Below are 13,644 nucleotides of genomic sequence, written 5' to 3' on the forward strand. Positions count from 1 at the left end.
CAAATGGCTATCTACCTGCCACTCGAAGTGGCCACGCCCTTGATTATGATAACTTTAATGCTTTATATAATGTATACGAATGAGTTATAAAAAAATTCACCCCTCTCACAGTTGTCATGAAGGGCAAAATTAGCCGTATAGACCAAAACCACAATTTGAACCAGGCTGTAAACATGTTTTTCTGCTATAAAGTTGGGCATTTTAACATGGGGCTCAATGAGATTCTGCTCCCTTCTGGAGCCTGTCTCTAGCGGCCAGTCGATGAATTGCAGTTTAAGTCACTTCCGTATTGGCTTCAAGAGAATAAATTAGATAAAACGACACCAGTATGACTGATTCTCAAGAAGTTTAATAAGCTCCCTGTTGAAGAATCCAGCATAAACCAGCAGGATTGGTCCAGGCTTGTTTATGCTGTTTAGAGCTGGTATCCCTGCTACCAAAAATATTGGTAATACTTTATTTCGATGGTCCACTTTAGATGTTCGACTAAAGTAACTTTGCAAGTACATGTCAACTAACTCTCATTAAAGTATTAGTAGACTCTTAATCTGTCTGCTTAGTTAATATCTCCAGTTTATTTTGATGGTCTCCCAACAGACTATAACATTCTACTGACTATAAGTAACTTTACAACTATACATGTCAACTTATTGTACTAACCTGAACCCGAACATCTAACCCTAACCTAACAGTCTAATAGTCTACTAATACTCTAAGGAGATTTAGTTGACATGTAGTTTACTAGTAGTTAGTAAAATGTCTAAAGTGGACCATCAAAATAAAGTGTTACCCAAATTATGGTCTTAGAACGTTTTGCTAACATTACCATTAGGTTTAAAACGTCCAGTTATTATAAAGAGTAACCAAAATATGGTCTAAGAACGTTTTGCTAACGTTCCCATTAGGTTTAAAAGGTCCAGTTATAATAAAGTGTAACCAAAATATGGTCTAAGAACGTTTTACTAACATTCCCATTAAGTTTAAAACGTCCAGTTATTTATTTATTTATACAGTTTAGAGTTACAGGGACAGTGCACATTAATAAACATTTATGCAAATGTGCCATTTAGCTAACTTGGCTAATTTTCAACTGTAATGAATACATTTATAAAGTGTAACCAAAATATGTTCTAAGAACATTTTGCTAACATTCCCATTAGATTCAAAACTTTTTTTTTTTACATTTAGGGAACATTCCATTTTATCATTTTGCAAACATTATGGTAATGTTAATTTTGAATGTCCTTTGAACATTCTGAAACATTTGAAAATCATTAGACGATCATCCAACTAAAACATTTCAGAAAAAAATGATTAAATTATACATGAACAATTTTGTCCTAACATTATTAAAGACCAGATAACTCTGACTGAACGTTCTATTAACGTTACTGGAAGAATGTTTGCTCATAACTTTGAGAGAACGTTCTGAGAATGTTCCCTGTTAGCTGGGAGAGTGCTGGTATAGTGTAAATAAAGAGGATTGATACTATAATTTTGATAAATAAAATCTGCATAAGTACACCTCTGTTTTTTTTTTTTTTCAAGGCAAAGTGAAAATCATCAGCTCAAGAGAAACAGCCCCAAAAGGTGTCCGGGCGGATTTGCTGAATAAGTGTCCAAAAACATTGATGTTAGAACCAGGTAAAGCTCTACTACATGGAAGCAGGGTAAACTTATTCCATATTAGCCTTTCATTTAGACAGGAAGTGAAATGTCTAAATATGTTGTTATTATTTACATCATGTATTCAACCTAATGTTATTCCAACCCCACATTGTTCTTTTTCTTCCATTTAAAATTCTTCCAAAATAATTCTTTTTTGGAGTTTGGCTGTATAAATCCCCATCCACTTTCCATCCAAGCTGACTTCTCCTTTTGTGATTCACAGAAGGAGGACATTTTAGCTGGTATGAGTAACCGATGACACAACTTTTTTATGGAATCGTTGGACTTCATAAGCATGTCATTTGTTTTGTATTAGATCTTATCATATTGTGTAAAATAACATATGAGCATGTTGAAGATGTAGAAAGTACAAGGGAGCATTGTTTGCAGGAGAGGGGAATTTTGTCTTAGGGGAAATTATGTACTAAAGTGGACTTGTTTTGCCTGTTTCACATACTTACGTGTACTTCCTGGACAGCTAAAATGCCAGATTGACTCGATAGTCGCCAAATATATTTACCCAAAATGAACTGTTAACAAATTATGCGGTTGTCTAAATGTTCACACGCTCTTCATGCGTAATGTGACTCTAATGACTGTATTTTTGTAATATTTGTATTTCCCAGATTTGTTAAAAAAAGAGATTAGTTTCTTTCCCAAAGGTGGTAGTTTATGTAACTTGTAAAAGAACGAAACCACACTGAAAGTGTTTTAAAGCTGGGAATAATCTGATTTGGCAGCATTCCTATAAGCCAAAATATGGGCTTTTCTCTTTTGTTTAAGACCAGTTTCACTTACAGTATAAGTCTTGAAATTTGTCTCTTCTATTGCTCATACTTTTGTCAAAACACTTCACACAATTCACACACCCACACACACAAGTAGCAGAAAACCCCAGTTCTTTTGTAAAATGAAACCCATCTTGCAAAATTTTACAATAATTTAACAAAACCCAATTTTGACACCGTACGGCACACAGTTGGTTCATACAATCTGATTCTGTTTGATTCATTTACACACTGCTGTTCTCAATCTTAAACACTTTTCTAATGATATAATCTGGGTTGGATTTGTTTCAGAGATATTGTTAGAGTAAAGTGTATGAATATATTGACCAAACAGTACACACAAGACCAGTACTGCATATTGATGAAAATATTTATTTCTCTTCACATTGTAAAATCATTCGATTCATTCATGTATTTTCACAGGTTTGTTTTTTTATATCTGCTGAGGTTGGGCTGAAGTCTCTGTCCAGCCTCTCTCAATGTCAACCCATGGGTGCTCAGTACTCATGGTCAACCAAGGTTGCGCGAATCGCATCTGATAAATTTGGTCCCTGTCTTCTTTGTCCCCATCCTACTCAAGGTCTACCTCTTCCTACCCTTCTCTACCCCTCTTCCTCCACAGGCTCCCGCTCTCACCCTCACTCTTCCTATTATTGCGACATTGCCTTCCATTTTTGTTGAAGACAGGTGAACTTACCTGTTGCCTTTTTATAGTCCTTAAACCTGATTGGTGTGTCTACAAGCACCAGTGTGTGTACTCAGCTGGTGGCTGTGTTTAACCAATTGTTCATGGGTGTGTTTATTTGAAAGCCTTTGCTTTGAAATTGCAAGGAAATTACATCATGATAAATTCCTGTGTCAAATGAATGCAAGTGTGTTTAGTGTTTTGCAAATCACTGTGTGTAATGTTTTGCAAAAAGTGTGAAGCTGACAGTGTGCTTACAGTTGCGCAAATCTAGGCTGGTGTTTTGCTCATTGAGCGTAAGGTTTTGCTAATTGTGGGAAAGTTTTGATTTTAGTGTGTAAGCAAAATTGAAATAAATAATAATAATAATTAAATAATTAAATGGTACAAAATTAACAGTAATGCACCTCATAGGAAGTCACTGGATTGGCGTACCAGGAGAAATCCTCGGCTATGAACGGGCTCATCAGTTGTATGGAAAGCTGCCCTGGGACAAACTGTTCGAGCCCTCCATCAAGCTGGCACGAGAGGGCTTCCGCATGCCAGTCTACCTCGGTCAATTCTTGCAGAAAACATTAATTAAACAGCTAATTCAAGGCTCTGAACTCTGGTACTGTATCTACTCCAAACAAATACATACACATTAACATGTACACTACTGTTTGTTATGACTGACAACTCAATGTAATAGTTTATTTAAATGTTCCATTATGATGAACCTTGAAGAACATTCCTAGTGCTCAATGTCAAAGAAGTAGGTTATGATTTAGCCGCAGGCAAACCACAGAAAAATTGTGTAAAGAGATTCTTTCTGTTGCAAGAATAATGACAGCATTGATTCCATTACCAGTTTTCTATTAAATACGCTTTTTTGTCTTTTGTCATGTCATTTGCTGAATTATATACTGTAACTCAGTAAATACACTATATTGCCAAAAGTTTTGGGTCGCCTGCCTTAACATGCACATGAACTTTAATGACATCCCATTCTTAATCCGTAGGGTTTAATATGGAGTTGGCCCACCCATTGCAGCTATAACAGCTTCAACTCTTCTGGGAAGGCTTTCCTCAAGTTTTAGGAGTGTGTTTATGGGAATTGTTGACCATTCTTCTAGAAGCGCATTTGTGAGCTCAGACATGATGTTGGACGAGAAGGCCTGGCTCACAGTCTCCGCTCTAATTCACCCCAAAGGTGTTCTGTCGGGTTGAGGTCAGGACTCTGTGCAGGCCAGTCAAGTTCCTCCACACCAAATTCGCTCATCCATGTCTTTATAGACCTTGCTTTGTGCACTGGTGCGCAGTCATGTTGGAACAGGAAGGGGCCATCCCCAAACTGTTCCCACAAAGTTGGGAGCATGAAATTATCCAAAATGTCTTGGTATGCTGACGCATTAAGAGTTCCTTTCACTGGAACTAAGGGGCCAATCCCAGCCCCTGAAAAACAACCCCACACCATAATCCCCCCTCCACCAAACTTAAAACTTGGCACAATGCCAATTGGCTTGGCTTGCTCAGTTGGGGACAATACATTTTTCAACTAAATTAACCATATAAACTAAATTACTGATCTAATGCCCACATTGTCACTATATGATAATTGAAATGAGCTAGATGACATTATCGTTTTCTCCGGAACGGCTGTATGGCCGAATAAAATTCTGTTGCATTATTTTCCTGTTTAACACTATGAAGCTGCTTTGAAACAATCTGCATTGTAAAAAGCACTATATAAACAAAGTTGACTTGACAATGCAGTCAGACAAGTATCGTTCTCCTTGCATCCGCCAAACCAAACTCATCCTTCAGATTGGCAGACAGAGAAGCGTGATTTGTCAATCAAGAGAACACGTCTCCGCTGCTCTAGGGTCCAGTGGCGGCGTGCTTTACATCTGACGCTTTGCATTGCACTTGGTGGTGTAAGGCTTGGATGCAGCTGCTCGGCCATGGAAACCCATTCCATGAAGCTCTCTACACACTGTTCTTGAGCTGATCTGAAGGTCACATGAAGTTTGGAGGTCTGTAGCTATTGACTCTGCAGAAAGTTGGCGACTTCTGCACACTGTGCGCCTCAGTATGCGCTGACCCCACTCTGTGATTTTACACGGCTGTTTTTCCCAATTGCTTCCACTTTGTTATAATACCACTAACAGTTGACCGTGGGATATTTAGTAGTGAGGAAATTTCATGAATGTACTTATTGCACAGGTGGCAACCTATCACAGTATCTTGTTTGTATTCAATGAGCTCCTGAGAGCGGCCCATTCTTTCACAAATGTTTGTAGAAGCGTCTGCATCCCTAGTGCTTGATTTTATACACCTGTGGCCATGGAAGTGATTGGAACACCTGAATTCAATGATTTGGAGGGGTGTCCCAATACGTTTGGCAATATTGTGTGTGTGTGTGTGTGTGTGTGTGTGTGTGTGTGTGTGTGTGTGTGTGTGTGTGTGTGTGTGTGTGTGTGTGTGTGTGTGTGTGTGTGTGTGTGTGTGTGTGTGTGTGTGTGTGTGTGTGTGTGTGTGTGTGTGTGTGTGTGTGTGTGTGTGTGTGTGTGTGTAGTAATGTTTTAAATGATAATTTATACCATTCAAAAGTTGTTGTTTTTTTTAACAATCATTACTTTTATTCAGCAACGACATTAAATTGAGCAAAAGTTACAGTAAAGACGTCATTCATTAATAATCATTTATAAAATCTATTTCAAATAAATGCTGTTCTGACTTTCTATGAATCAAAGAATTTTGGGAAAAAACTGTATCACTGTGTCCACAGGAATATTAAACAGCAGGAAATACAGGTTTGCCATCACATACGTTTCATTTTAAAATATAAAATAATAATACTGTTGTTTTAAAATGTAAAAAAATAATATTATCAAATTAATGCAACCTAAGTGAGGATTAGAGACTTCTTTTTCAAAAACATATCTTACCGACCCCAAACATTTGAGCAGTAGCGGGTTCATATATTATTATTATCATCATTATTGTGGTGTGAAATATGATCCAGACATGTTCTTGGCAGGTTTCACCACATTTTGTTTCAACTAGTTGGCTTGTTACGTGAAGAATGCATATGCGCATATTTGCTTCATTTAATTATGGACTTGTTTTCTGTCTGGTTTTAGAAGCTAATTTCTTTGTATACTGTTTGTTCTCTAGTAAACTGTTCTGCCACAAGAACAAGACCGTTTTTGGCCCAGGGGATATCCTGAAGTACCCCCAGCTGGCGAAAACCATGGAAACTATTGCCAAAGGAGGAGCCAAGGCCTTTTACACTGGACAAATCGCTGAGGACTTGATACAGGATATACAAGCGAAAAGTATGTACTTTTTGTATACAAACTGCAGTCGCTGTAATTACAACAGATGTGGTGCTTCCAAAATACAATTTTTTTTTGGCAGGTGTGCTTGTTTACACAGTTTACTTTTGGGTTTTACAGATGGAACTTTATCATTAGAAGATCTAAAGACTTTCAAGGTCAGAGAGAGTGATGCGTGGACAGTCCAACTAGGAGACTATAAGATGTACTTCCCCCCTCCACCAGCAGGGGGAGCGATACTCAGCTTTATCCTGAAAATAATGCATGGTAGGGTCTAGTGCAGCGGTGGCTAATGTCTGTCCTGGATAGTAGAGGTCTGCACTGGCTTTAAAGGAACACTCCACTGAAAATAGGCTCATTTTCCAACTCTCCTAGAGTTAAACAGTTGAGTTTTACCATTTTCGAATCCATTCAGACGGATCTGGTGGTAGCACTTTTAGCATAGCTTAGCATAATTCATTGAATCAGATTAGACCGTTAGCATCTCGCTCAAAAATGACCGAAGAGTTTCTATATTTTTCCTGTTAATCATGTACTTAGACCAACGGAAAATTAAAATTTGTGATTTTCTAGGCTGATATGGCTAGGAACTATACTCTCATTCCTGCGTAATAATCAAGGAACTTTGTAAAGGTTCGAATCTGCTCTCCTCCTCCATTCTGCCCCAGTCTGATCAGCCACACTTTCTTGCCTTTCACGTTCCAAAAGCTCATCTTCAGTGTATTGCGAAGTAAATATCTTCTGAATCGTCTCTCACAAACGTCTCCATGGTTACAAGGCGCGCTCCTTGTGCAAGCAGGTTGTCATGTTGGTTATGTTGACGGAAGTTAGCCTATTTTCAGGCGCTGCGTAATATCATTGTGCCGCTGCACCCATGGTACGGCAGCAAAGTTCCTTAATTATTACGCAGGAATGAGATATAGTTCCTAACCATATCGGTCTACATAATCACAACTTTTCATTTTCCGTCGGTCTTAGTACACGATGTAACTACAGAAGAGTCAAGTTTTAAATAGGAAAAATATCAAAACTGGTCATTTTTGAGCGAGATGCTAACGGTCTAATCAGAATCAATGAGTTATGCTAAGCAATGCTAAAAGTGCTACCACCAGACCCGGAGATCAGCTTAATGGATACGAAAACGGTAAAACTCAACTGTTTAACTCTAGGGGAGTTGGAAAATGAGCCTATTTTCAAAAAAGTGGAGTGTTCCTTTAAACTGAAGCCTGAACCCGGCCCTTACCTGAGATCATTTAACTTTGCTGTGGTCGACCAAGTGTAACAGTCACACATTTCTCTGGAACTCAAACTTTAAACTTCAAAAGGTTCACGCAGTGTTGCTAAACTATTTACACAAATATATCCTTCTAAGTAGCCTACGAGTTACGAAGGAAGAGAACGGCATCGACAGTTGATCATAATTCTTCCAGAGTGCAGATTTTCCTGCATTATTTGGTCATTTTATTTAATTGGTAATTTTTTGCATTATCGCACTCATGGTTATTGTTTGCTTTCTGTTGTCTGCTGTGTTGTGACCAAAATGGTAGCACATGTGCAAAGGTTTTGTGATACAAATGATATAGCCTATTATAATGATCAAATTAAATTTAAAAAATGGTGTATATTTAGCCTATGCCTGTGTATGTGTGTGTGTGTGTGTGTATGTATGTATTAATCTGCGCATGTGCTTTCTCTCTTTCACGTGCTCTTTTGGTCACAACACAGCAAGCAGGCAAAGCACACGGCACGCAAACTATATTATATACTATTTAGTTTTTCTTAGTTACAAAACCGAGGCTGTTCATTAAACATTAGCCCGAAACCTGCAAGTTTTTCGGGACCCGTCAGGCTTGGGTAGGGTGGCAGACCTCTACTGGAGAGACACAGTCCTGCAGAGTTTTGCTCTAACTCTGATCAAACTCATCTGACTGTAGCTTTCTAGTAACCCTTCAGACCTTGTTTAGCTTGTTGATTAGGTGTGTTTGACTTTGATTAGGGTCGGAGCAAAAATCTGCAGGATTGTGGCTCTCCAGGATTGACGTTGACCACCCCTGGTCTAGTAGTAAATGACAAAAAATTTACCATGGTTTCAACTGTTGCCATTACCAATAAATATTCAGCAACCCTTTGTTTTCCTCAGGTTTCGGGCTCTCTCCAGCCTCCAACCAAGGAGACCAGAAAACCTTGACTTTGCATCGCTACCTGGAGGCGGTCAAGTTTGCAAATGGACAAAAGCGTTACCTCAAAGACCCCCTCTTCAGCTCCAGAGATGTATGGCTCTAGCTTCATTTATCATACTGTGGTGCCTGGGTTCCTATTATAATCAAAATGGCATGCTTTTATGTCTGGAACATTCATTTAAAAATTAAATTGAGTTTCCCTCAATTTGCTTCTGTTATATTTGCTTTTTTTGGCTGTAGTAAGCACAATATCACTGGACGTCTGTGTAGGGTTGAGTAAATACTATGAGAACCGGATGTTGTTTCATATTAAGGCCACACCATACAAATGCAAACAATTAATGGTTGAAATGAAATCAAAATGTTTAACTAATCATGCATTCAAAGCAAGAATTTGATTTAATTTAGCAACATAACAAACAATTCCAAATCTGGCATAGAAAAAGAAAGTAAATATCAGACTAAACTGAATCAATTTCCCTGAGACATTATTATTATTCTAGATTTATTGATGTTTTTCTTGTGCCTTGTGAATGCAGATGACGTACATCACAGATGAGAAGTTCATTGAGCGTATCAGGGCTCTGATCACTGACGGCCCCACGCACGACGCCTCTTACTACAACATCACCCCGTCAGTCGACCGCTTTGGCACCACGCATGTTTCAGTGATGGCAGCAGATGGCACTGCTGTGTCAGTCACCAGCACCATCAACCACATGTGAGGCACTTTTACAGTTCATCAGAGATCCGGTTAAAATGAAGTTTAAAAGGGATAGTATGTGAATTTATATACACATACTTTTATTCAGCAGGGATGTAAATTGATCAAATGCAACAGTAAAGATTTTATATTATTACAAAAGAATTGTATTTCAAATAAATGCTGTTCTTTTGAACTTTCTGTTCATCAAAGAAACCTGAAAAAAACTTATTACAGTTTTCACAAAAAAGATTAAACATTCATAATAATAATAATAATAATAAGTTATTCTTGAGGACCAAATCAGCTTATTAGAATGATTTCTGAAGGATCATATGACACTGAAGACTGGAGTAATAATGCTGAAAATTCAGCTTTGACGTCACAGGAATAAATGGCATTATAACAGACTCAAGAAGGAAACAGTTATTAGGGGCCAAGCACTGAAGGTGCAAAGGCACCTATTGAAATCATTAGCGTTCTTATTATTATTATTCTCCCTTCTTCCGCCATGGGAGTCTATGGCAGCACATAGAACCGCTTTCGGGAAAGTTATGAAATTTGGCACACAGATAGAGGATAGTTCCAACTGTCACTATTGCACATTTTGAGTCTCTGACTCAATCCCTCTAGCGCCACCACCTGTCCAAAGTTGCACTCATGTTTATGCTAATAACTTTTGAACCTTAAGGGCTAGAAACAAAATTCTTTTGCCGATTCGATTGCACCATATGACGTCATTTTCCGTCATAATAATTTTCCAGCCATTTTTAATTAACCAAAAAACTTACTTTTGCAAACTAGGCCGTTGCTCCAATTTTCACAAAAATTTTACCAGATCATCTTCAGACCATGCTGACAAAAAGTTATGGAATTCAAGTTGATTTGTCAAATCGTTTTCGATAAACGGCCAAACAAATTTTACTTAGCGGTTGCCAAAATACACTTAAGGCTATTTTTTTTTTCAAACGCTTATAATTTTGGGTGGGGTTGACTTATTTTCATGGGAGTAAAGCTTTTTGTCTCCTGAATCCTTGCCGAGTCCAACGATATCAGACTTGCCAGGTTTCGGCATATGGTTTGTGCAGCGCAGTAATTTAGTGCTTATAAAACATTAGCTGATATCTTCGAAACCGCTAGTCCGATCGAGACGAAACCAGCGCCAGAAAATCGGAAACATAGGTTGATAGCTCTGCACCCATGCCCAAATGTCAAAATATTGATAGTAAGGGGTAGTTAAATCCAATCAATGTCAGGTGTCAGTAATTTTTTACAGGTTTTTTCATGTAAATGTCTATAACTCCAAAACGAAATTAGATATTTTCACCAAAATTGACACATAAGTATGGGCTCACTCCGAAGACTCATACAAAAAATTGTAGGATTGTTTCTCTTGGTGGTGCTATAATTAAACAAAACATGACATTGGCTCTATACAACTCAATGTTTGGGGTTTTAAAAATTTTTCTTGAAATTATCTTCAAATGTCTTCACTCATTTTTTCAGTTGGTCTGCTGCTAGCTTCCTTGTTTGCTTCTGTTGTGCTTGGCCCCGGTATTGCTGCTTGCAGCTATATTTTTAAATTGTAATCATATTTCACAATATTACAGTTTTTTTATTATAATAAAGCATAATAAAGACTTTTTCAATAATACTTACAAACCATAGCATGTTATATCTCCTTTAAAAAAAATTTAAATAAATAATATTATTAATAATTTAACTCATAAATAATCCTCTATTTCAGTGGTCGGGAACCTATGGCTCGCGAGCCACACCTGGCTCTTTGACAAAAATAATGTGGCTCAGGTCTCTCAACCTTTACCAACAAATGATCGATAAAAGAAATTAGACACATCAACAGAGATCCACTCTCTGCAGAAAAAAGCAGCCAATTACAATTCCCTTGTTGAACAGCCTACCGAAGTTAATGAAACGTATGATAATTAATAACTAATATTCAAATTGTGCCGGCCGTGCGCGTTCAGTGCTGTTCACGAGTGTCACGAGTCGCGACAGCAATCAAAACCCACTTACGTTTCTGTGGTAACAGCTTCTACTCTGGGATTCAAGCAGCTGTGGGTTGTTTAAGGTAACCGAAAACCATTTTTAGAACAGCAACGAAAATGTAAAAGTAGGCTATACAAACTTGAATATATCCTTTTATTGAAACTGGTGGTCTGCTGTGGAAAAAGACATTTCGAAACATTTCACACGTGGGTACTTTCGCTTTTGCCGCAGAGACCCTTGTGATAAATAAATGTGTATTTATGATAATCCACGCAGATTTCAGTTGACGAAAATTAATGATAAACGCGCGATAAGTCGCGAAAAACAACTGAATTAGTGACAGGATGCTGTGCACGCGCTCCGAGCGCAACACGGAAAAGCACAGCTTTGTTCTGGCTGCACGTCAAATTAATAGGCTACAGAAATATATCAAAATGCCAAGTCGAGTATTCACGTAAACATAGTAGATGTTCACACACACAAAGAGGATTTATAACTCAACCTCACAAAGCCCTGCACAATTAATTCCATATTGCAACTTATTTATTGTTCGCTGCATATGTGTTTGTTTTTAGTTATGGACCTAATAATTACTATTGTTGAAATTTTATTGGGGAAAAAAGCATGTTTTTTAATAATAATTTAATATTATTTTTTACTGTGGCTCTTTTGGAAAAATGCATTAACCAAAAATGGAAAAATGGCTCTTTGGTCAAAAAAGGTTCCCGACCCCTGCTCTATTTATAAAAGCGAATCTTTTTAAAATCATCTGTCTTCAGGTTTGGGTCAGCTGTTTACTCTCCTAAAACGGGTATCATCCTCAACAACGAGCTTGTTGACTTCTGTGGCCAAGCAGATTCCATCACACCAGGTGAAGATCTTTCACCCACTATATCTTCTTACATTTGGCATGTCTTGAATCTTCTTCTCACCATATTGTCTTTTTTTTCTCTCCAGGTGAACAGCCTCCCTCCTCCATGGCTCCTGCCATCCTGCAGTCCGTGTCCCAGAAGAAGACTCTTGTGATTGGTGGATCAGGAGGAAGTATGATCACCACAGCTATGGCCTTGGTGAGTTAGGGCCTTTTCATAGCAATGCGACGCCAAGTGTTTTTTGCTAGTTTCAGCCCTGATGCAGTTATCATTTTCACGTCCAGCCCCACGTTGTTTAAATAGCAAATACACTCACTCACATCTGTTCGGCCATGGCCTTGCTGGTCTGAAAACGAGTTGCGTTGAGGCGCATTGTTGGTGCATTGCTATTTTGAGGCAACTGAAAACGAAACGAAAACGAAAGCGCCATTGACCAACAAAAACCTGGTCTAAATTGCGACGTGCAGTAGCACACAAACATTTTTAAATATTAAAAACAAAAGGATTCCTCCTTGGAGAAGTGTTCAGTCTTTCCACTCGCAAATTCCGCCATGTAAATAGCGAATCCGCCATGGTGCGCCATGTGGAATGGGAGATGAGACTCTGATTGGTTTATTGCACGTTATACCCAAAACACACCCATTACTCATTAAGATACTAGGTACCCTTTTGGACCATGTGCCTGGCTTGCCAACCGTTTTTTACATCATTAAACTAGCAAAAGTGGATTGGGAAGAACACCCTAACGCTGCATTCAGATGGGGCGTCGGCGTTAACGCTTGATGGAGGGCATGGCTGAAGCTTGGTGCTGATGCAACCATCATAGTGACAACAGCCAATCACATTACTTGCCGCTTGGACCACAACACGACACAACACAAAAAAGGCGCCTTTTGACAGCTAGTCTGTGAGACGAAATGGATGCCGATTTGGTTGCCTTTCATTCAATGATAAACAGAGTACATGGACACAATACAAGCACGATACATACCAGATTCACCAACCGTCTCTGCCACCTCCTTCCAGGCCTGGTCTCTCCGTGTTTGTGTCCCGGCATGTATACAAAGATTGGTCGTACAGAACCGGGTACCCACCACAATTATCAGTTTTTCCTCCATTTTGATCGTTCTTCATTCACCTGTGTTTTAAATGAAAGCAATTGGCTAGCGTCTGCTCTAGGGTTGCATGAACGCAATTGGCTAGCGTCAGCTCTAGGGTTGCATGAACGCAATTGGCTAGCGTCAGCTCTAGGGTTGCATGAATGCAATTGGCTAGTGTCTGCTCTAGGGTTGCATGAACGCAATTGGCTAGTGTCTGCTCAATGGTTGCATGAACGCAATTGGCTAGCGTCTGCTTTAGGGTTGCATGAACGCAATTGGCTAGTGTCTGCTCTAGGGTTGCATGAATGCAATTGGCTA

At 38.7% G+C, this 13,644-nt stretch overlaps 1 protein-coding gene across 2 annotated transcripts in view; it reads left to right on the plus strand.

Annotated features, from left to right (window-relative positions):
- The window catches only part of ggt5b (gamma-glutamyltransferase 5b), a 37,963-nt gene that overhangs the window by 15,346 nt on the left and 8,973 nt on the right, over positions 1-13,644 (plus strand). For both annotated transcript variants that reach the window (XR_013815560.1, XM_079804290.1), the window contains exons 3-10: positions 1,549-1,644; positions 3,556-3,751; positions 6,301-6,461; positions 6,582-6,728; positions 8,602-8,732; positions 9,181-9,362; positions 12,134-12,225; positions 12,312-12,424. Coding sequence is in view for 1 of the 2 variants with exons in the window: in XM_079804290.1 (XP_079660416.1) it covers positions 1,549-1,644; positions 3,556-3,751; positions 6,301-6,461; positions 6,582-6,728; positions 8,602-8,732; positions 9,181-9,362; positions 12,134-12,225; positions 12,312-12,424 (1,118 nt within the window). In the remaining variant the exon portion in view is untranslated. The remainder of the gene's footprint in view (positions 1-1,548; positions 1,645-3,555; positions 3,752-6,300; positions 6,462-6,581; positions 6,729-8,601; positions 8,733-9,180; positions 9,363-12,133; positions 12,226-12,311; positions 12,425-13,644) is intronic.

This window comes from Gobio gobio (genome assembly GCF_949357685.1).
Source record: "Gobio gobio genome assembly, chromosome: 22".
Taxonomy (NCBI): Eukaryota; Metazoa; Chordata; class Actinopteri; order Cypriniformes; family Gobionidae; genus Gobio; species Gobio gobio.